Source organism: Setaria viridis, chromosome 2 (genome assembly GCF_005286985.2).
Source record: "Setaria viridis chromosome 2, Setaria_viridis_v4.0, whole genome shotgun sequence".
NCBI classification, from domain to species: Eukaryota; Viridiplantae; Streptophyta; class Magnoliopsida; order Poales; family Poaceae; genus Setaria; species Setaria viridis.
Window position 1 is genome coordinate 40092266 of NC_048264.2, and position 24205 is coordinate 40116470.

Consider the following 24205-nt stretch of genomic DNA (forward strand, 5'->3'; position numbering starts at 1 on the left):
TGTGACATCAAATTCACTGAAGTTGGTTACTCAAAAAAAATCACTAAAGTTTCATATATAATTATATATCTTTAGAATTATAATATTAGTTCTGTAAACATTAATCAATAGATTTATTAGCATCCATGCGGGTGTCGTCGCAAAAAAAAAACATTCGAGTGAATCGTAAACTTGCACTTTGCAAAGAGATTACTAGGATTGTTTTTGGTATTACGATACCAGAAAGCAAGCATCCAATGTAGTTTAGTGGTGAGAATTCCATGTTGTGGCCGTGGAGACCTGGGCACGGATCCCAGCAGCCATAGTTAAGTTTTTTTTTTCTTTGTTGTAAAGCATTTTGACAGATTACATGTTTATGATGTCGTGGGCTCGAATCGCGGCAGTCAGTGTACAGACATCGACAAAAGGAACTTTTGAAGCACCTGCACCCTGGATTTAACAAAATACGGAGATCAAATATACGACGTCCATTAACAGTTCTCTGCTAAAACCAGTTGATGCAAAATCTGGTCCGATGCACCCCTTTTTTTTCTTTTGTTTTTTCACTTCTCGATGCTGTAGCTGTTACATTCACGATCATGTGTGTTCTTGTGTTTTGCATGCGGCATAGTACAGGCTACATTACCTCATGAATTAGCAAGGCTATTGTACAGGTGATTTCAGCCTAGCAACGCAGTACACTGCTAAAGTTTAGTACTCCCTCCGTTCTTTTTTATTTGACGTTGCTTAGCTCAAATTTGAGCTAACCAGCGTCATGTAAATCAGAACAGAGGGAGTAGTTTACTCGAGGTTTTATCTACAAACCCATTTTTCTGGGCCTCAGATATGTTGCGCCCTTCTTCAGACCAGGCATAGCAACCTGCTGCTGCTGCTTAGCTCTCTTCTCCCGCTCCTTCTCCTTCTCAATTCGCGCCGCCTCGGCTTGCTCCTGCCTCAGCTTCTCCATCTCTTCCTCCATTGCCGTCTTCTCTTCCTTCTGCCTCTTCTTGTGGTCCAGAAGGGAAGTGTCTGTCTCCTTCACTGAGAAAAACATGGGACCCATCTCCGCTAGCCATTGCGGGTCAACCGCGGTAACGCACTGCATGTACTCCTTGGTGGTCAGGACAAGCTCGTGGTAGACGACGTAGTCTGGAGTGTAGCCGAGGCCGTAGAGTGCACTGCTGGGGTGCAGATGGCAAGGCATCCCGTTCCGGCAGTTGACATACTCCCCGACACCCTTCAATCGGGCAGAGTTGTGGAAGTAAGCAGAGCAGATAGCTTTCCTCACCACGTCCCATTCCATATGGCATGATGTAAGGGGGATCTTCAGGGTTTTCAGTATGTCCAGCAGCTGAGATCTCACTTCCCGAGCCTTACGGAGACCCTTGACATGGAGGAAGTGATCATTGCACCAGTCTCCTCGGTATTGGTTAGACTTCCACTGAAGATACACGTTCAGGAGTGTCAGGTGGTCGGACTCAGGGACAAAGAACTTCTCCCGTGCTGCATCACTCTCCTCTGCTCGATCTTTGGGCCGGAAAAAAACCGAGGGTACCGATAGCATGGAAACAATGGTCAGCACCTCATCAAGGCACCCTAGCTGCTCTCCCATGAGAAGCATCTTTGCTAGAGTCGGGTCCAATGGGAACTCCACCATCTTCCAGCCAATTTCTGTAAGGCCACCAACATTGTTCAAGGCTCCTAATACCCAGAGTTGATACATGGAGTTGAGGATATTCTCCTGGGGAGGAGGGTCCATGAAATCAAAATCAAGCAAGTTTTCAACTCTCAGAGATTTCAGTAAAAGCACCACATTCCCCAGGTTGGTCCTTTGGATCTCTGGCACAGGGTTAGGGAGCATCTCATTCTGGTAGGCTGATTCTGTGAACAGCCTATAGCAGGTGCCAGGGCCAGTTCTTCCTGCTCGACCCGCACGCTGGTCAGCAGCTGCCCGACTGACAGGGAAAACCTGGAGGGCATCCATACCCATCCGTGGGTTGTACACCTTCATCTTCCCATATCCAGTATCGATGACGTAGAAGATACCATCCACTGTCAATGAGGTCTCAGCAATATTGGTAGCAACTATACATTTGCGAGCACCCTCTTCAGCCTTCTGAAAGATCTTGGCTTGCAAGTCAGCTGGCAACTGCGAGTAGATCGGCAGAATCTCCAGCTTAGGCACAGTCTTGGTGGACGATGATATCAGCTGCTCCATGCGTTCAGCAAGAGCATAGCAGGTAGCCTCGATTTCCTCCTGCCCAGTCATGAAAATGAGAATATCACCAGGGCCACTGGTGATGTGGATAGTCATTGCCTGCTTCACTGCCCCTTCCACATAGTCCTCGCATGGCGTTTTGCTGAACATAATGTTAACTGGGAACGTCCGGCCTGGGATATGGAATACCGGCACGCTGCAAAGAAAGGAGAGAGTTAGCAAGCTTGCACAGGTAAGCATGGCAAAGATTTTACTTGGAATAAAGATACCTATCAGGTTATCTTACCCTCCAAAGAACTTGGAGAACTTGTCTGCATTTAGGGTTGCAGATGTGACGATTAGTTTAAAATCCCGTCTGCGTGCAACAACCTTCTTCAATATACCAAATAAAACATCAGTGTTGAGTGACCTCTCATGTGCTTCATCCATGACGATAACACTACAAAAGAAAGGCGAGGGGGGGAAAAAGCTTTAGTATGGCAAGTCATATTAAAACTATCTGATATCCCATGCTCTATCAAATACTGAGAAAGGAAGGGAGAAGTTAGCAACATACCGATACTTGTCAAGGTCAGCATCTTTCAAGGTTTCACGGAGCAGCACTCCATCTGTCATATACTGCAAATGGGCGAACAAATTAACTTTGTTATTTGTCAGGAAGGTAGGAAAGCCGTACTAAGCAACTAAAACTTGACCAAAGTTGAAGTAATTTAATTTACAATGTAAATCTGGCCCAAGTTTCAGCCAAGTGGTCAGATGTGATGACAAAGCCAGCAATTAATTTTGCTATTTGTCAGGAAGGCAGAAAAAAACATACTAAGCAACTAAAACTTGACCAAAGTTAGTGTGACTTAATTTACAATGTAAATCAGGCCCAAGTTTCAGCCAAGTGGTCAGATGTGATCACAAATGATAGTGCTTTGCCTATAAGACCTATAATTAGCCCTCCTACAAGGCTATATTCGAGCAGAAACACATGCAGTACCTAAAGTCCTAAACACGTAATAACAATAAAGAACACTAAACCCTGAGATAGAAGGACAAAGGTCTAAATGTGCTTGAACTTCAGCCTATAAACAAAGAAAGTCACTAGCAGTTTACCTTTATTATAGTGTTTGGACCAGTGACATCCTCAAATCGTATGGCGTATCCAACTTTATCTCCCAGCTCAGTCTCCATTTCCTCACTGACTCGCTTAGCAACACTCATGGCAGCCACACGCCTTGGTTGGGTACAACCAACAACTCCTGTGGTAGTATATCCATCCTCATGCAGATACTGAGTTAGTTGAGTAGTCTTCCCAGAACCAGTTTCACCAACAACCACAACTACTTGATTTTCACGCACAACCTGCCCAATAACATGAATAAGACTAGGTTATTAACAAACTGGGCTACTACATTTCAAAGAAACTAAATATAAAAATTGAAGTATTCGCCTCAAGCATGGCATATGCACAAGGAATCCAAAAGGATGTTTAATATAAAATTATCAGAGTTGTCATTTCTCCTTATGCATTGGTGTTTCCTCATTCACCAAAGGCATAGCTCAAAATTTCAATCCTTTTGGATGTTGAACCTTTACAGTATACAGAACATATGGTACAGATTTCAGATGCACTAAATTCCATGAAGTAGACGAAAGTAAGATGAAAATCACAACACAACTAAAAAGCTCGTGATAAATTTACAAACCCAAGTACAAACCTGTAGCAGATCATCCCGGACAGTAAATATGGGAAGATACTGTCTTTGTTGAGCAAGAGATTTTGATTTGGCAAAATCACTGACAGCTTCTACTTTTTCCTTCATATGTTGAGAAAACTTTGCTTCTTCTTTAAAATTAATCTCTCCTTGGTCACCAACAACAGCAGTATCTGCATCAACCTGAATTTTAAAAGGTGGGTAAGATAAAGGATATGGAACTGTATTTTCAGAACACATATACAATGTGGAAATAAGCTACCTGTTCAGCCGTTTTCTCAACACCCAAGATGTTCCCAAGCTTAGATCCAGCAAGCTCCCAAAATCGTTGCCTTGATTTATTCATGCTCTGCTTTTCACGGATTTCCCTAACCAGAGTAGAACCTTTGCGTGAAATAATAGCCATATCGGATGTAGGATCCTTCAGCGGCATTACAGGTTCTGCTTGTTTTGTAAATACAACTCGTCCATCCAGGAACGGAGGCTTTGTGTCTGCCAAAAATTAAGTCGTTAGCTTCTCAACTTCAACTGCATCAGGATACTGTAAATAGGCAGGAAGCCTTGTCCACAAGTAAAAGAATAATATGTTAACACACATGTTACTTTATCTTTCTTTCTTATGTAGTACAGATAATGGCATGAGGGCCCCAGATTACGATAGTATTAACTTTCCGGTTGACATAAAATTGGAAAATGTGTTTACATTCATGTTGGAAAATGTGTTTCCAACATGCTTAATGTTTTTCACAGGAATTGTTTACATTCATGAAATCTTCCATGTAACCAAGGGATGATTTCTAACATAGTAACATGTGTGGTGTGATTAAGAAGCTTACTGAATCACAAATCTCAAACAACTAGAAGGAAGCCTTGATAGGCAAATAACATACCATGCACAAGAAGTATTACTTTCCGCTCATCCTCATCATCAAATTCAGTCTGGACTTCTGTTCCTTTAACAGCTCCAGATCTCAACAATTGTCTATCCTCCCACTGAGCATTATCAGCAGTCATCTGTGACATCTTTTTGCTTTGAGCAAGGGTCATCAGACTACCATCTCTGCGAGTCTGCAACAAAGAGAAATAGCTGTCAAAAACAGAGTACAAGTGCATAGCACATACCGTAAAAGTTAAGGCAACAAAACTACAATCTTTACTGGAACAATTGAAATATTGGGGAAAAAATCTTGGATTAGCGTTCAATTTCTGCACGCACAGTTTGGCTACACTGAAAGTAGTTATATCAAATTATGACCCATACAATAAGATGAATACAATTTCCAGTGATGGTGCACCTCATATGCTATCAATCTCATCAGGATCATGAATTCAGTAGGGGTAAAACCCAATATGTTGCTAGAAGATAGGAAGTCGAAGAATAAGACCAAGGAAAACAAAGCATGTGTCTAGGATGATTGTATTGTTATTGCCTACTATCAGTTTTTGCTGGCATTTCGCTAGTAGAATATCAGGTGGCTACATGAAATGTGAAGCCAAAGTACAGGGCAATTTCAGTAGGCCCAAATCTAGCTAGAAGCACGGCATCTGTTCTCTTTATCTATTTACCATCAATGTTCACATCTTCACAGTTCTATAGTGATAAGCCCGACTCATAAAGATTAAAGGGCCAGAACTATGAGGGTTACGATGAAGACTTGGGAGTACCATATAGGTAAACAAAAAAGGAACTTACCAGCTTCTTCGGCATCTCTGCTTCCTTCTTTTTGTATGAACTGTCATCATGATACATAGCATTATCACCATCGAACATGGTGGTGTGTTCTTCACAGTCATACCTGAAGAATTTGCAAAGGTTAGAGGAGTGGTTAATTATATTTGGTATTCTATGACCACTAGAACAGTGAAGAAAGCACGCTAAGGTACAATAAATTGGGATTGTGTGCTAAATACAAATAGAAAATGTTCACAATTGATTTCAATATGTAAACTAATAATTATATAAAAAGTATACTTTGCCACTAGCAGTTTGGAAGCAAACATTGCAACATGCAGAAACGGAAAGCTTTTGCTTATATGCTTTTGTGCCAACAAAGATCATACAGCACCTGTAACATTGACCTTCTGTAAAAAAAACTAAGCAATGTTTATAAGGAAAATTACCATGCACGATCAGCATTATAATCCATCTCTTGCATCATTTCCTCGGTTAGCTCATGGTTCCTATCAGGATTTGAGGGGCTTCTATCAGCATCGATGACCTGGGATAACAAGGTAGCAGTTATAGACTTGTAGCTTATGATAATGTTGAGGAAATAAAAGGAGAACGTTGCAAGAGTCTAAAAGGCAAACTAAAGAAACATGGAATTCAATGATCATCAACTCACCAGGTTGCTATCAGTATGTTGATTGACTATACATAATAAAAATTCACGAAGTTGATTGACTAAATGACTATACATAAAACAAAGATTGATTCCTAATATGAGAATTAAGAAATCCTAACCATAGATTACCATAAAGCTATTTATATAGTAATTAACCACATACTCAATGACAATCCTAGATCATGACTGCATTGTTCAATTAAATTTAAGTATGAATCAACCTAAAGAAAGAGGACCAGCATAAAACAGGCACTGAGGTGTGCATGTTCAGCCAAACAAAATAAATAAATTGCATAGACCCTCGCGTTACAGACTCTACACTAGAAGTAGCCACTGACCCTTGTCAAAAACACTATAAAAATGGATGGCTGTATGGCTGGACAAAAGCATATACTTGATTAAATTATGCGGTAGAAAATAGAATTCAAATTCACATGTGATAGCATGAAGTGAAAGTATGTTGTATAAAATCAAATTATAGCTTACACTAGAACCAGTTGTTGATGAAAAGGTGAGCTGGTGCGATCTTCCACCGGAACCTGAATAAGAAGACCCTTTTGAGGAACCAGAAGCACGTATCGGGGCAGGTGAAGGGGATACATTATCCCACGGGGATGCTGGACATTCACAACAATACGATATGATTAGTTTAGTGATTCATTCAGGTTACTGCAACAACAACAACAACATAGCCTTTCAGTCCCAAGCAAGTTGGGGTAGGCTCATTCAGGTGACTGCGATGTAAAGAATATATTGAGTGTGTTCAGAAGTGCTTGTCTGCACAGCTCAAAAAAGAAATATGCACAGCCAGAGAGTGCTTATCTGCAGCAGCTGCAGCTGCAGCTGCAGCAAGCACTTCCGAGCAGGCTCATTTAATAATTAGAAACAAAGCAGTCTTGAAGATATTCTAGCTGAGCTCAATTTACCTGCCGAACGTGGTGTATTCCCTCCTAACCAAGGAGACACCAAGCGTGCATCTGGGGATGCAGCAGCAAGCATAGGAGATCGTGTTGGATGCTGCCTTCGGGAGCCAGGTCGATCGTCACGGTAATCTCGACGAGGTGTATCTTCCCATTCCCAGCGTCCATCATCCCAATCAGATCTTGCTAACATTTGCAACGACAACCATACTCATATGAGTGAAGTGTCAAGCCAGTGAGTTAGTTAAAAAACAATGCGAAGCCAGAAAGTTACCAGGTGTTCTTGAACTTCTCGAGCCATGCCCATGTCGACTTCTCTTGTTAGCGTAATCAATGGACGTAGATCTCTCACGCTCATCACGCCTAGTATGAGATTCCCTATCATCATGGTATCTTCGCCTTCCACTGCTGCTATAGCCAATGGATGCAGATCTCTCATGGTCACCACGATTATCACGGGATCCTCTATCATCATAGTAGTCATAACTACGAGGAGTGTCATGAGCACGTGAACCTTGAGAGCTTCTAGAGATGTGGGCCTGTAAAGCAACACACATAGAAATTTTGACTTGTTAATAAGGCCCAGATAAAACTAATAAAATTATTGATGTAATTTCCAAACAAACAGGCAGAAATGTATTTTCCATGTGATACTGACCTCTTGCCGGCGGGCCTCATCCCGACGGCTGGGTGTTGGGATCCTTTCATCCTCATCAGCAACTGTTGGTTCCAAAAACGAAGAGAAAGATTTAGTTACAGCTTACAGATGAGTGCAAATGAATTACCATAAAAACATAGCACTAGAAGGGTCTATATATCAGCTAAAGGAAGCATTATACATTAGGTTACTCTTTCCTGATACGACTTCAGTAGACAGCCTTGAAAGGGATTCACCCGAAACACCCACATCCTCCCATCTCCAGCGGTGTTCCCACCACCAGATTTGCCACCGCCACACCACTCCTCCCTCACTAACCACTCGGTTTTACCATTCCCCTTCAGTCAGCACCGCTGACTCTGGCACCTCGCCACACCACAGCACTGCAGCACACTGCCGGTGCAGCTGCCGCCTTGAGCCTTCCTCTAAGCTCCACAGGCCACAGCCACCAGAACCTCAAACCTGAAAACCACCCTCCACTAACGACTAACCTCACGGATGGTGATCAACTAAAAGTTTGGACATTTTTGGTCGCCACGCTATAGGAGTTGTGATTAGATTAATACAGCTCAAGTATTTCATTCAAGAACAAGACGCACCATTCGAAGATGTTTTATCATCAGAACCACTTCCTCGATAGCGTCGTGATGAATTACTGCGACCTGCTGTGGACAGGCTCGTCGTATCATTCTCGCCAGGTGCTGGCTTCTCATCTTCATCAACGGAATCAACCGCAACAGCTACCTTGGGAGGGGGTGGCTTAAACACATTGCTGCCTTCCGATCCCCGCTTCCTGCGGGCGAGGTCGTCAAGACCTGCCAGAGCACAGACCTAGAGTTAGTTCACTGAAACTCTACAGCAACGACAGGACTGCAATCACTAATCAGTTCACAAGCCTGCACATTATTAATCAGGCCAAAGCAAACTACCAAGCAAAATGGGTCATACTGCACCTAAGCATTCAGTAAACGGACACCACACACTGCACAAGCACCAGATTCATACCTAGGACGGACTTCCCTGTCTGCGGCCGGTACATGACCTTACTCGGCAGAATCAGCCCCTGCGCCGTGTTGTCCTCTGGGCCCAGGGTGGTCATCGTCGCGTCCAGGTCGACCTCCCCGTTCCCGTTCCCGTTCCCGTTCCCCTGCACGACGAAAACGAAGCAAACACGGAAGCCGTCTCAAACGTAAGCGCAAGCACGCAAACGGCCTCGAAGCGCACACGCACTAGCTCAGTTTAGCGTCCGTTACCTCCATGGTGATGGTCGCCGGGGACGACTCGGAAGTCGGGGACCAGCACTGAGTCGCCTCGGATCGGCAGCTCGGGGAGGTAGGAGGCGACCCCCTGCTGCTGCAGCGGCGACGGCGGCTAGGGCTTGGCCGCGATGCGGCGGCGCGCGAGCGGCATGCGGGGAGAGCGCGGGCGACGGTGGCGGCGAGAGAGGCCGGGGGAGGCGGCGAAGGTCGCTCGAATTTGGGTCCCCGAATCTGAAGGGGAGTGGGGATTGGGAAATTTTTGTGGATAGGCGGGGTCAGTGTGCAAATTGTCAAAGCCAAGTAAAGCCGTAAGGTCGGTTCGGTTAGTCATGTCGGTATTTTTTTCGAAATTATCATGTCGGTATTCGGTAGGGAGGGAGGGACGGATTTGAATTTGAAATCAATTTGAGAAACAATCAGAAATTTGTATACTCAGGCTTTTGGAACCAAGAATATGGTTCTCAATCGTGCAAGAATCGATAAAAAAAACTCTGATGCTTCATTGGGATCATAACTTTTTTATAGAGTAGAATCACACATCTATACACTTTTCGAATAAAAATCACATCTATACACATTCCAATTTGTGTCCAGGCATCCACTTGGAGCATTTAACTATTCCACTAAGCAAAACTTAGGTTTATTGGTTAAATTCGACGTTGCAATATCATCTCAAGCTAGACTAGAAATCAAGAGTAGCTTATGTTTGCTTCTAAATTTATGAGCTCCAATGAGCTGAGTCCAAACAACCCAATGTTTTCTCTCATATATGTAGGAATCAAAATGAAACACAGAGAAACTCGTTTTATTGGAGCTTGTTTTTGAGCATTATCATATTTTAGGGAAAAGTGAGAACCAAAATGACAACCATAAAAATGAAAAACAAAAACAATAAAAATCCTAAAATTTGAAAAAAAGAGCCCTTTTAAATCGTTTCACTAGTATTTTTCAGTGATAAATTTCCTATTTCTTTTCCAACTTAACCCAACCACCTGGCAAGATCCAAGAGGGCAAGGGACCCTATCCAACGTGGCCAGAGCGTTCGACCGCATGCCTTAAAACAAAATTTATGTTGCAATGTACTCTTTTCATGATACTATGTGTTTGGAGGTGCTGCCATGCTGTCCAATCCATCTTTTTGTGTGCACTAAATAAGAAATTCAAAAGCCGATTAAAGTTCACTAGCCGTGAGTAGATGGTTGACGTCCATAGCCCTCCCCGATCAATCAAGCTTGGAGCATGTCAACCAATCACTCACATGGTGTAGCTTTGCTAAAATAAAATTGCAAAAAAACAATGCTACCACACTTTTTATAGCATCTTGTGCATGCACAATCAAATCTGAAATTTAAATCTGGAAAAGTCTCGTGGGATAAATATTGACTTATAGTTAGACAAAATATTTAAAAAACGCGAGCCAATTATATATACACATCTCAGTTGTTGCTTCAAAATCATTTTTTGATGTAACATGCACTAGAAGCACATAGAACCATTCACCACATTGGCATCTCCTTGTAGGATTTTCTCCTGCCCCACACAAGAAATTAAAGAACCACATATATGAATTGATTCTTTTGAGTATCTGCTATACTCCATGGAGCCAGGAAAACATGACAAAAGGGCCTCGATGTTGTAACCAATTTATCCAAGTACCAAAAGAAGTGCATTTTATATTAGTTCACTCATGAGTCATGACATTTTGATACCATGGTCAACTCCTCTCAATGCATGACGCTTAATTGATCTAAAAGCTTTCAACCATCACTGAACTCCATACAATACATGATGATAGGTAATACCAACAAATCATGAACAACAGATGTATAAACCAAATGCATTTGATATCCTCGAAACTGAAGCAGATTATGGGGTCATATTGAATTATACTCCATCCATTTCAAATTGTAGGTCGTTTTGGCTTTTCAAGGTGCATAGTTTTTGCTATGCACATAAATATAGTGTATGTCTAAATGTATACAAACATCTATAAATCTAAAAAAGTTAAAACGATCTACAATTTGAAACAGAGGGAGTATACTAGTCAAAAGCATGCAACACTGTGGTGAAAAAGTCAATCTCAAGTAAAGTTTATAACTCTGAAAAACTAATTTTAACAATACCATGCTTTTAAAAACTAGAAGATTTGCTGTATCCAAACACCCAAGTACACAACATCTTCCAGAAACTAAAGTATTCTTCAGAGTCGCAGTAACTTACAAATACTCTAAAAGTACTTGGCATCCAAACAGAACATAAGTATTATTACAACTCAACCTTCTTCGTCTACGTACCCGGCCATTATATATATCTATATCTACATAATCTTACCCAACTTTCCAATGATCTAACCGCTTCCTGTATTAGTATACAAGAACTCGACACTGCCGTCGTGTTAAAAACGCCGCCGTCACCCGTCGTCGCGCGTTCCGGTACCCACAGACCATCGGCCAGCCGCAGCCATGTCGCCGACGGGGATATCCGTGTCCACCGTCGCCGCCGCGGTGTCCGCCACCGAGACGCACATGCTCAAGATCGAGGGCTACAAGCGCCTCAAGGACATGCACTGCACCGGCAAATTCCTTGAGTCCAGCCGATTCCAGGTGGCAGGCCACGCGTGGAAGATCCACTTCTACCCCAACGGGGACTTCAGGGAGAACGCCGGCTTCGTCTCCCTGTACCTCAACCTCGACGACGACGCGGCCGTCCCCGCCAAGGACGTCCGCGCCGAGGTCACGTTCTCCCTGGTCCGCCGCCCCGGCGCCCCGGCGTCGCTGCTGCCGCCGCACAGCGAGAGCTTCACGTTCACCTATAACAGGGCGAAGGCCGTGACCAGGCGAGGCGTTGCGAAGTTCATCGCCAAGCAAAAGCTGGACTGGTTCTCGGGGTACCTCAGGGACGACTGCGTCGCCGTCCGGTGCGACATCACCGTCGTCGAGAAGTCGGCGGCGAAGGAGGGGGAGGCCGTGCAGGAGCGTGACGTGGAGGTGCTGGGGCTAGCATGCCACTGCAAGGACGAGCTGTGCAAGCGTCATCACGCGAGGGGCGCCGCGAGGGTCGTCGGCTTGGGGCTCAGGCAGGCGTTCGTCAAGTTCTTCTTAAGGTGTTTTCAAGTATGAACGAGCATGGAATATAATCTAGTCGTATGAGCTAGCGTATTCCAAAACCTCTCGATAGGATGAATTGGTAATGGTTTTTATGAGTATTTTTTTTCTTTTCGGATCGCGTGGATGCTATACACGTATAATTATAATATTCTTATTACATAAATAAATGACAATGTCCCCATATAATGATGATAATAAATTTGTTCTACATTCTTAAAATGCATGTGGTTCGCAGTTTGCGCTACAATCTATTGTAGTTGGACAAAACTCTCTGAGGATTTTTCCATTAATTTGTGTTTAAGTCGGTCTTGCCTGACTCCTCCAACCCATAAACACACTTCATGCTGAAAGTTTGGTTGCGTTGCCATACGTTGGTGATCTGTGTCTACGCGAGCGAGATGAGAGCGATGAGTCAAAGCACTTACAAAAGGTTCATCGTGCTAGCAGAGGGGTTGTGATGTGAAACTTACCATATCATAAAAAAAAAAACTTTGTTTAGGCGAGACACCCACATGCATGCATATCACGTTTCCAAGTATTATGAGAGCTTGGTATTTGGGAGAACCCAATGCTCACAATATCAATTTTCTTTTGATTGGAATTGCTCCCTCATCCCTTGAACACAGTTCCAGGCTAAAAGTTTTGTTGCGTTGCTATATGTCGGTAATCTCCGTTATATCAGCGAGATGAGAGCGATGAGCCTAAGTGATTGCAAAAGACATATATCATCGGCTCACAGAGTGGTTCTGGCTGCAAAACATACCACGTCACAACTTATAATCTAAATGGAAAGAGTATTAGTCAACGAGAGATTTAACTTTTGGTCTTCACTTTCTCCCTTAGCACCATATTGGACATGTATTAAAGTGCGGCTCACGCAGCCACTATAAAATTATCTCTGTATCAAAGCTTGAGCCAAAATGCGGTGTCTTTCGTTGCCCCTGTGAAGATTATTCTCGGTTCAAAACTTTGAGCCAAATGCACCGAATTTGCAACATGCTTATAAGAAAAAAAAGTAAAATCCATCGTAAGTTTCTAATTTTGCTTTCGCTCTGTCAACCGGGTAATCAAACTTCCAAATTACAATTTTAGGTCCCAAATTTTGTTAGGATCCACCTAAGGTTAGTGACGGATTGGTTACTGTGATAAATGGATCTTTTATGCAACATTTTTCCTGATTTATTAGGAATGGGATTGTTTTTAAACAAATAAGGGCATGTTTGGAATGTAGGATACAAAACAGAGGAATGGGAAAAAACGAAGGAATATGATGAAATGAAAAACTACAGGATTTCAAAACACAGGAATGGAAACTTTCGGGTGTTTGGATCGCAGGAAAAATAATAGGAACTTAGTACCCATGAAACAAAATCTCATCATATCCACTTTAATTAAATTTTTCAACAAACACTTTAATTAAATTGAGTTTTCATGCTGATACATGAAGATAAGATTAAGATCTTAGTCCTTCCTCTTTTCTCCTCTCGTTTCTTCCTTAATGCCCCATCATTTTCTGTTTCTCTACAGCTACCACGCATGCCATTCACTTGAGCAGTGACAAGAGACCTGCTACTCTGAAGTCACTCATGGGCAACAACCATACATGAAGTATTTTTTAAATCACAACCGTGAAGCATTGAGTGCAGCGAGATAGGATAAACTCTCCAGTAAATTGCAGTGCAGTGCTAGCTCACCCGTAGGAAATTTTTCCTTAGGTTTCATTGGATGCTTTTTTTCCTACGTTTTGTGAAGGACCATGAGCCTTTCCTCAGGAATGGGAATCAGTTTTCCTCCGTTCCAAACATCAAAACTAAGAAACTTTTCAAAGGAATCCATTCCTTTTACTTTTCCTATGAAAAACCTCCGTTCCAAATACGTTCTAAAATTCATGTACTACACAAAATCCGGCAAACAGGCCCAAGTTATTCAGATTTGCACCGTTCAACATAAATCCTTTCGTGCAAAATAAGTTCCGAGGTGGTTCGTGCAAAATTCATCCTTTCCTGAGCTCTGAAACAAGTTTTTGGGGAAAACAGTCGTACCCTCACCACGCCATCGGTAGGGTTCCGGGCTTCCGGCGACTCGCCATGGCCGGCCGCCACCGCAACCCACTCCCCCACTCCTTCCCCCGCGGCGGCGGCGCTGGCAACCACCCGCATCCTCCTCCGCTCCACCACCCGCACCACCCTCACCTCCCGCCCCACCACCACATCGACGACTACCGCGAGCCGCCGCGCCTGCCCCCGCACCACCACCCCGATGACTTCCGCGACCCGTCCCGCCTGCCGCCCGGCCACCCCGACAGCTTCCTCGAGCAGCCGCCGCATCTCCGCCATTTCGCGGGCCACGGCCACGGTGTCGGTGGCGCCAGCGGCCCCCTGCCGCCCCAGCCGCACGTGGTGGCGGCGCTGGAGGAGCGGCTCGGCGCTGAAATCGACGAGGCGCACGCGCTGCTAGCGCAGAACCAGCGGCTGGCCGCGACGCACGTGGCGCTCGTGCAGGAGGTCGCCGCCGCGCGGCACGAGCTCGGCCGCACCGCGCGCTCGCTCGCCTCCGCTCAGGAGGAGGGCGACCTACGTCTTCGCGAGGTGCGGATGCTCTCCCCCACGAGCTTTAGTGTGGTGAATGTATCTTCTTTTCTATGCATTGCAAATTTGGGTGCAAATACGTACTTATCTGGAAACAGCATGCTCAATTGGACCCAAGAATTGACGCTATGTAGGGCTTCAGCCCTGAAGGCTCTCTTATGTTTGTTTAGTGTGCCTAAATTGCTCCCAGTCTTGCAAATGTAGTGCTAAATTTGACGTTGCAGTGTATATTTTGTGTTGCAGTGGATCTATTTGGGACTGGTCATGTGAACTTTGAACTTGTAATGCCATTAATCAATTTTCTGTTCTGTATGACACTCCTGCCTTGTATTTGGAAACTGCAACCTTTTCATGACAAATTTGTGCATGACATTAGGCCACCAAAATCGTGCAAAACGATAAAAGCATGCATGCATTCCCCTTTTTTGGCTTGTATGTACCAGCAGCTGGAACATATAGAAGTGCTACCTGGACACATGTGTCCTAATTTTTTTTGCCGAATCAAGCACCCCGCACCCATGTCGAATTCCTACATCTGTGTTGGATTCCATTTGATATTTGTGCCCCACCCCCCACACACAAAAAGAAAACAAACTGCTGAATTGTACACCCGCACCCATGTCCATGTAACACTAGATATAATTGATGGAGGCAAGTTTGCCTCATAGTCCAGTAGGTTTTGGCTGGCTAAGTGGGTTTGGTGGCTGCCAAGGCAATGAGGGAGCTAGGTTGCGATTGGGTGCTAGACAGGAGGGCTGCCTAGTGCCTTGGCTAGCTTGGCAGCTGCCTTCTAGAATTGTGGAAGTGACAAGCCACAGAATTAGAACCCTGGATTTGTATTTATTTTCATGTCCATGTCCATGACATTGTCGCAATTGAGGTAGAAAGCGTATCAGTTTGCACTGGATTGGAACTTCACACCCCTTAAGCTCATCTTCTTTTTAGTCTCCTTCCTCCTGTATGTAAATAATGGAGATAAAGTGAAAAGAGAATAGCTAGTAAAATATGGAGGAAATTTTAAGCAAGGCAGAGAAGGCAGCCCTTTTGGTACAAACCACCAAGATTTCTCCCCTTTAGATGCTAAGTTTGCACAACATTTATCCACTCATTTTTGCAGATACATTAAACAAGCCAGATACTGTGGACATGCTTATGTGTATGTAGGTCTTTTTCCTTATATTTGCTGTTGCTCAACAGTTTCCAAATTTGCTGTGTGTTATACAGTCCAGGCATATCCTAATAAATCAGTTAGATTCTGATAACACACTGCCTCGGCCTCTAGAGAGATCTGGAAGTTGTCCTACTTGGATTCTTTGTTCATATGAGGTTTTCAAGCTCTATATTCACGGCTTTGATATAAACTCAACTACTTCTGCTAGACTATTTTGTTTCTCCGCTTATGTTTTTTTTTAAATATGGTAGCATGTGCATGCTTATTTTCTTTTTACGAACTACCTGTCTAACATCATGTGCATCCACTCTTTGGTTCGAAGCCACAAGATTCACTGTGTGTATTCTGCTTGCAGAAGCAGAACCAACCCGAGTTCATTTATCCTTTATTTTTATTAGTTATTACACTTTTATGTGCATTTCGCATGAAATTGCAAACCTTTGCATTAGTTGTAGGTTTGAAACTGCATAACTTGAATAAGTGGAATTTTTATGTTTTAGCTTAAGGTATGACCCCATTTTCAGGCAATATTTTCAAATACTTGCATTCTATATTATCATGCAAGTTCATGTACCTTTGAATCTATGACGCTATGACCTGCCCGACTTAGTTGAATAAGGCGGCTCTGCTCGTGTCAAATAAAATTAATTTATGGTTATTTTAACAGGTCTATGAGAGGTCAATGAAGATGGAAGCGGAGCTCCGAGCAGTACATGAAATGAGAGCAGAGCTTGCGCAAGTTCGTCTGGACATTCAAAACCTGGGTGCAGCGAGGCAGGAACTTATGGGCCAGGTCCAGGGGTTAACACAGGATTTGGCTCGTTCAGCAGAAGACTTGCAGAAGGTCTCTGCGCTAAAAGCTGAGATCCAGGAGATCAAACACGAAACACAACATTTGAGGTAGGTCTCTATTAAATCTTTCACCTACTCCCTTTCTTTCAAAATAGGTCTAAGGTTTTTCAGTATTGGACAACTGAGTAATGTTTTATCTGCTCTTCCCTGGTTTATCTTACCTCTTCCCCATCTGGTAAACATTGTCTTAGCCATTTTTCTCTTCCCTTTCACCTAGTCCTGTAACCTTGGCTGTTCCGCCTAGTCAAAAAACGCACCTCACTCCAAACTGGAATGATATGTTCAACAAGTAGATTAAATAGAATTTCGATCATCTGTTGAGCAATAGAGAGAGGCAGGTTTGCAATGAATGCCTTTGCTTTCTTCAACTTGTATGATATTTATGAGTCAACATGCAGATCTGGTATTGAGCTTGAGAAGAAAGGATATGCAGAGAGTTATGAGCAGGGACAAGAGATGCAGAAGAATTTGATTTCAGTGGCTTCTGAAGTGGAAAAACTTCGAGCTGAGGTTGCTAATGCGGAGAGCAGGTCACGGGCTGTTATGTCTGCAGGCAATCAAGGTATGATCTGATTAGGATGCTATCTTTTTCATGTCTATAACTTTTCTGTTCCAAATGGTAATTCTGCAACTTACTTGAACAATCAGGTGGGATGGCCTTGATAATAAAACTGTGATAATGTTTTAAAAGATGCCACCGGAGTGATTGTGAATTTGAGATGCAAAAAAATATGTATGCTAAAATCTAACCTACGGACCATATTCTTAATTGTGCTTAATGTTGTATTGTCTGTTCAATACCTGGCGCAATAGGTGAAGCTGATTAGTAATCTGGCATAATAGGTGAAGCTGTACCCAAGTTCAATCTCTGTATGGGGCATGTGCCTACTTAACATGGCGACTACCATGCAGGTTATGTTGGAAGCTATGGGAATCCCAAGGCCAATTTTGCCCCAAATCCTTATAACGCTGGGTACAGCATGAATCAAGTACGTCTTGTGGCTTCTACTCCATTTTCTGCAGAACCTCACATCCCTTAATCCTCATTTGAAGCGGCTTCTCTATTGCAGGCAAGTGCTGCCGATTCTGCCTCCCAGTATGTACCTGGTGCAACGCACGCTTGGGGCGCCTATGACATGCAAAGGGCACCTGGGCGGAGATAAATATCGATTTGCTCGCCCATTCACTGAAGTGTACACAGATTTGGCCGTGACTTCCATTTGAATGTTGTGGTAGATAGAGCACAGCTTGACAAATTGCGCACAGATTTACTTTTAGCTTATCTTCCTATCAGCCTGTATAAGTGAATATATATAGTTTCTGCAGGTGATGTCTGAATCGTGATCGTTTGTCTATGAATCGAGATAAGATATTGAATCAAGCGTGAATCGTTCTCCGTGGGGTACAAGTGATGTGATGTTCAATTGTGCAAAGCGTTTAACTACTTAGGTCTAAGTTGAAAATTCGTCTCTTACGTCATTGGGATGTCCATCGAGTTGCAGATGCATTCATGTTTAACATGATATGTTCATGTACTGCATTTTTGGGATATTTGAGCGCGCAAAACCCAACTCAGCTGTTGATAAGCCTAAGAATTGAATTGAATCCCCTTGTGATAACAGCCATATTGCCGCAAATATCATATGCTATCAGTTGCCATCCCACGATCTCGACTATCTGTTGGCCATCCAATGATCTAAATTTCTCAACTACTGAAGTCGAGTAAAAAGAAAAATAGTTTAGCATGGCTGTATCCGGTGGAAGCCCACCTGACATCTCACTTGAGGTAAGCTGAAATTCTGCAGGTTGAGTAAACGGATCACAGCCCTGATGCACGATGGTATCAATAGAAAAAACATAGCAGAACGAACTACTGATGCATAGCCAAAACAAAAAGGGGCAAGAATCACTTTACATTCGAAAGGCGTCAGTAGCAGAGGAAGGGACAAGCTGAGTCTACGACCTATGCTGCCGGCGAGCACATGATAGATACATCGATGATAGTTATACATATGCAAAGCCGCATCTTCAGTGTGCGCGCAGGCCCCGTGCGCAGACAGGTCTTATCTAAAGTCTAGACAACCACAAGAATATAAGATGTACAAGATACAAGCATCAAACCGGTCACAAGTTACATACAGGCTTACAGCTCCCCTAATGCCAAAGCTTCATGGAATGCCATTTGCTACCAGCAAGCACTGCACAGTGGAAACAGATCGACCTGCTTACCATCTTATGCTTGCGGGAAAACTTTATTTGGGGGGATATTTTCGCGCCGCTCAACATAGGCAGCTGGGAACCACCCGGCCTTCCCTCGGCATTCTCCTTCGGCCCAACCATTGGGAGCAATCTGTTGCAGGCAAGCAGAATAGTATTGACAGTCAATGAGTTGAATAGATTTGAATGGTTTTTGATTGGACAGGCTAATTCATCCCTATATTGCTTCCACCATGTTATGGTTCTTTTTTTAGTAACTGACGGACTGATTCATCCTATCAAGCCTGTAGGCAGTCACTGTGGACTCACTGCAGGAGTGGAGGGCAAGTGTCCATATACTAATTGGTAAATCTTTGACATGATAGTAACTTGTGATTGTGTTAACAGTTCTGCAAGACAGAGGGATATAGATTGCTTCCACAGCTGAAATTGTTAAGAACACACTGACCTGACGAACAACAACATAATCACCAACAATTAAGCTAAGTTCCTTCTCTGTCGTTCCATTGAAGTTATGCACTGCCTGCAGCAACAAAAAGATTGGTTAGCATAAATGGAAATATCATGTACTTGCTCTTTACTGCTGGTTACTCATTTTTCACCTCAGCAAGGAAGTATTGGGCTTTCTCAGCACGCTTATGCGAAGATATAATAGGCGGTGCCGATTCTCTCTTCTGCTTCTCAGAGGACATCTACAAAAAAGAATTCATAAAAAAATTAGGAATGCAAACGAATTTTCAGAACTTACCAATCAAAGTGAAAAGTCCTCTACCTCAGCCTCAACGTCATCAAGTATTGCAGCTAACCTCAGATGGAATAGTTTTTCTGCTTCTACCTTCAACAAGATGAATGGCCAAGGATAAGAAACAAATGAATGAAAAAAAACAATGCCAATAGAATGACCATTATTATAAGCAGGCAATCTCACCATGCCAACCAGCCGCTGAAGGGTTACCCGTTGCTGCTGAGATTCAACAGCCGCAAGCGCAGCTGCTGCTTCCTTTCCTAACACAGCCATGCTTGCTTTGTGCTCTATCATTTTAGCTTCAGACTGTTGAAGCTTTGTAGTGTGCTCCGGAATTGGAGCTTCTCTGACCCGTGCCTTTCTTCTAGCAATTTCAGCAGACTGTTGAACAAACAAGAAGGATCAGGGTGCATGCAAGTAACAATAATCGAAAGCTACTCTTCTGAAGCAAGGATCAAGTCAACAGTACATACAAGGATCTCAGCTTCATGCCTCATCCGGCTATAACGCTGTGCAAGACCGCGAGCATCTTCCAGGGGTGCACCCATAGACATTGCCCTCAATGGGTCTATAGTCTGAAACGCCAACAAATGGAAGAATGTATCTAAATGAAATCAAAATATCTAACACACACAGATGTTCTTATATTTATATCAAAATGGAATATCTTTCAGAGGCTGAGCTCAAATTTGAACTGATAAAGGCTGTTCTACATAATATAGAATGATATAGATTTTTCACATTTCGGTTTTGATGAAACTAGACAATTCTATCTATGGGCTAACTGAATCACCATGGGCTTGCGGAAATTTTACTAAAAAAAATCCAACATTTTCGATATTCTGGGCTGTCAGTACAATCTCTGGTAGCCAATGGCAACTTCCAGTAAAGAACTTAAAATGGATCCATTAATGGAATTTCTAGAATTTCCAGAAAGTAAAGCCATGCTAAAATAAGTCAGTTTAAAGGGCTGAGATGCTATCTTCCATCAAAAAGGTATTTGATTCCATTTCAATTGGCAACCCTACCAAGGTTTGAAATTGTGAGAGCTATACCCTCGAATATGCATTCCTCATCCCACCTATATTTCCTGTCCACCTAACAGGCAACCAAACAAGAGACTTCAAAAGCCCCTACACCTAAATTCCTAAAAATTTCTTCCAACTAAAGAGGACCTGTGTGGGAAATAAACTCGAAGAACACACAACAGTTACCTGGGAAGATAAAGTTCTGTTGAAATCTTCATACTCTTTCTCAATATTTCTCAAAGCACCTCCATATAATGATGCTGCTTTTGCAAGGGCCTCATCGCTTGCACTATTTTCACCTCCATATCTATAGCAGTCCTCTGAAAATTTTGTTCCTGTGACCAAATGAAAGAACAGATGCAACTGTTTCACAAACCATTTCACTAGATGTTTAGTTAGGGGATTTGCATACGAGCTCCGAAGCAGAACTGGAGCAACTAAGCTACAAATAACCTTTTATAAATATAGTGGCGATAACTTTGAAAAGGAGTGGTTCACTGATTCTTCTCAATCTCAAGTTAGCAAGGGCATCCATTTCTTTTTTTGTAAGCCATAGTAGGATACGAGGAAGTCTTTCCAAGTATACTTTGACCATTAATATCTCTTATGATATATTGTCAATTGATATGAAAACAAATCTTATTCACAGATACTTGAAATACGAATCTAACAATACATCCTTTGTATACTCCCTCCGTCCCACAAAGACTGTTCGTTTAAAAAATTTTAGACAAGATGGTAGCAATGCTAAAAGTCCAAAATATCCCTAATAACTCTTCTTAATCGGATGGATTACTGAGTAGAATTAATTATGCATGCACGCTTGCAGTAATTGTCGGACCTATTAGCCTTCCTTATTTAGCGAGTCTGGCATTGATGGTGGGAGTAAATGATCGATTCGTTAACTGGGCCAGAAGGTATTATGAGGGCCTTTGTTGGATGGTTTGAAAGTTATATGAATACTCTTTGTGGGACAAGTTTTGAAGGCTAAATGAACATTCTTTATGGGACGGAGGGAGTACTAAACATGTGTAAGATTTGACAACAGTTGTTCAAAATTTGTAATTTTGAAACCTAACACACCCTATATTTTGAAATAGAGGCAGTATAATCCAAGATAGCTACAGGCAGAAGTTAGCATTCTAGTTCATAGCTTCATATTAAGCTAAATTATGGAAGGTCGAAATCCTATTTCTAGCCCTAACTAATGGCTCTACCATGCAGAAAAATGTAAATAAGGCAATAAAAATAGCAATAGCAGTTTTCCTATTCTGTGAGGGAATCTCAACCTGACATAATAAACCAAGAATAACTGACATGAACCACATACCCACTTCAATATGCTTGTTTCCAATAGATACCAAACCTTCACCAGCTCTAACAATGTCCTTCTGGAAATCCTGTTAGTGTGTATACATCAGATAAATTTAGCAACTACCATCATGAAACTCATTAAAGCATATACTGCAATCATATAACTTTCACTTCCATTTCACTACAGTACAGATGGTTAAAGTTTATTGCTTAGCATTCTACAGTGAACAATGCTAATGAAACACCAATTTTAGTCCACGTGTTCACATCAGGTAGGTCTTATGGCTTTCTAGAATCTCCCAGTCTTACCCTTCCAGAACGAGTAGAGCTATACAATTTATCGAGCTGTTGATGTCTCTGTAGTTCAACCTCATCAATTACAACAGAATCTGAGCGCTCATAACCAGTAGTACTGAACTGCTTTATAACAGCCTGAAAATGTCAAGTCACAAAATGTAAGCAAGGAAAGAATTAACCTTATAGCACCAGTAAACATTGCATCACAAATTTGTAGTTTCAAAACAGTAGCATCAGATATAAGGCCATACATGAGGTCATTTTGGAGTTCTCTATGTTTCATATTTGTGATATGACAGTTGATGCCTCAATTGAGGACGTGTACAGAAGAACTGAGGAAACTACACATAATCAAACTATAGAATACCCACTTTAGTCAGTCTGCTTCAGATTTATAAGCATGGCTTTAGGGAACAACCAACAAGTAAAAACATAGCAGGAATCATTTATGTCTCCTGGCTTCTTGTAATTAACAAACAAAAAATACTTGAAAAAAGAAACAGCAAAAACAAAAAAAAAACTGTAAGTAGCATGACAGCTTTCTATTGATACCATTATGGTAGTAAGTGCAGATAGAAGGAAAAGTTCTGTTGTTAGAACACATGATTGTCCAAGTACAAGAGAAAACTGTATCGCAGATAACTTACAACATAAAAAATGGCTACTAGCCTATTAGGAATGCAATTATGCAATCAATATACAGAAACAATTGGAGGAAACAAAACCATTCATCATCCCGCGAAGCTAGGCATGCCATTCCTGTATATTTGTGTGAATATGCTGTCAATCAGACTGCCACATCCACATTGGCAGGAGTCGAAGGTTATGCATACAGATTCACAAAATAGGCACATGTTTCCGATTACTAATGCAGACATGTCGCCTCAGTCCCAAACATAATGAGGTACTGAATCTTAATTTACAGAAAGGACATGTTCCCGTACCTACAGCAGAAGTCAAATCAGTGCAGTATAGTATGCTTCAACCAACTTGACAAAATAATCAACCAATCTGTCCTTACAGCGCTTCCATCAGGTAAGGACTTTCTAGTCCATACAGCGGCATGATTATTACAAGGGATGCCTCGCCTTACACTAGAGCTGCAAGTGCTGAATCCAGTGCCTACTCGAAACATAAAACCTTATAAAAAATGCCTTTTTACCTCCCCTGCAGCCATGGAATCAATGAACTGCAACCGTGGTTTCACACTAGTGCTACAATTTACAATTCACAGTACACTCTAAATTCGCAAGATTCAACAGAACACAAGAAGTCCCATTCATCCTAAAAACGCAGCCCGTGGGTTCAAGCTCCAACCGCACGGCTCGCAGATACACGCGGCCCAAGAACCGCAAATCTGCATCGAAACCCCGAGATCCAGCCATAGGACAAGCGCGAGGCCCCTAAAACCGGCAGCAAACCTCGCCGCCATAGCCTGGCGGCAGCCTCGCAACACATTGCGCAACTAAACCAAGAAGGATCACGCCCATTTTCTTCGCGCACCGGCAGGAACACGGAAGACGGAACCGCGAGGCGCAAGGAAGAATTGAGTGTTCGGGTGTGGGATCCGGACCTGCTGCTGCTTGGCGACCTGCTCCTTGAACTTGTTCGCCTGCTTCCTTAGCGCCTCCATCTCTCCCCCAGCTCCTCTCGTCTCCCTCCTCGCTCCGAAACCCGCGCACAAGCCGCCGTCGACGCTACCCAGACGGACGGCGGCACCGTCACCAGACACGCTGCCGTTCCAAACGATCCACGACGCCGTCCGTCCGCCGCCGCTTCTAGACGTCGTCACAGACGCCGAGCC

The 24205-nt window shown here is 42.9% G+C and overlaps 4 protein-coding genes across 4 annotated transcripts; 2 read left to right on the forward strand and 2 right to left on the reverse strand.

Annotated features, from left to right (window-relative positions):
• Positions 1 to 494: 494 nt before the first annotated feature.
• LOC117843377 (pre-mRNA-splicing factor ATP-dependent RNA helicase DEAH7) lies at positions 495 to 9329 on the reverse strand. Its single transcript, XM_034723956.2, has 16 exons — positions 9077 to 9329; positions 8829 to 8970; positions 8423 to 8638; positions 7824 to 7885; positions 7440 to 7704; positions 7172 to 7351; positions 6732 to 6862; positions 6022 to 6119; positions 5594 to 5696; positions 4791 to 4968; positions 4163 to 4392; positions 3904 to 4083; positions 3299 to 3547; positions 2754 to 2815; positions 2484 to 2636; positions 495 to 2393 (listed from the first exon to the last, which is right to left on the reverse strand). The coding sequence occupies exons 1-16, from the start codon at positions 9080 to 9082 to the stop codon at positions 797 to 799; spliced, it is 3852 nt and encodes a 1283-aa protein (XP_034579847.1). The 5' UTR covers positions 9083 to 9329; the 3' UTR covers positions 495 to 796.
• A 2215-nt stretch (positions 9330 to 11544) lies between these two features.
• Positions 11545 to 12201, forward strand: LOC117844394 (BTB/POZ and MATH domain-containing protein 3). Its single transcript, XM_034725106.1, has one exon. The coding sequence runs from the start codon at positions 11545 to 11547 to the stop codon at positions 12199 to 12201; it is 657 nt and encodes a 218-aa protein (XP_034580997.1).
• A 1979-nt stretch (positions 12202 to 14180) lies between these two features.
• Positions 14181 to 18181, forward strand: LOC117842680 (protein FLX-like 1). The gene is made up of 5 exons (XM_034723180.2): positions 14181 to 14777; positions 16616 to 16848; positions 17199 to 17362; positions 17713 to 17789; positions 17871 to 18181. The coding sequence occupies exons 1-5, from the start codon at positions 14277 to 14279 to the stop codon at positions 17961 to 17963; spliced, it is 1068 nt and encodes a 355-aa protein (XP_034579071.1). The 5' UTR covers positions 14181 to 14276; the 3' UTR covers positions 17964 to 18181.
• Positions 18182 to 18658: 477 nt separating this feature from the next.
• Positions 18659 to 24158, reverse strand: LOC117842681 (SH3 domain-containing protein 3). The gene is made up of 10 exons (XM_034723181.2): positions 23975 to 24158; positions 22414 to 22536; positions 22121 to 22190; positions 20977 to 21125; positions 20236 to 20337; positions 19946 to 20143; positions 19790 to 19852; positions 19620 to 19709; positions 19466 to 19540; positions 18659 to 19150 (listed from the first exon to the last, which is right to left on the reverse strand). Exons 1-10 carry the CDS (start codon positions 24032 to 24034, stop codon positions 19034 to 19036), a joined length of 1047 nt encoding a protein of 348 aa, XP_034579072.1. The 5' UTR covers positions 24035 to 24158; the 3' UTR covers positions 18659 to 19033.
• Positions 24159 to 24205: the final 47 nt, after the last annotated feature.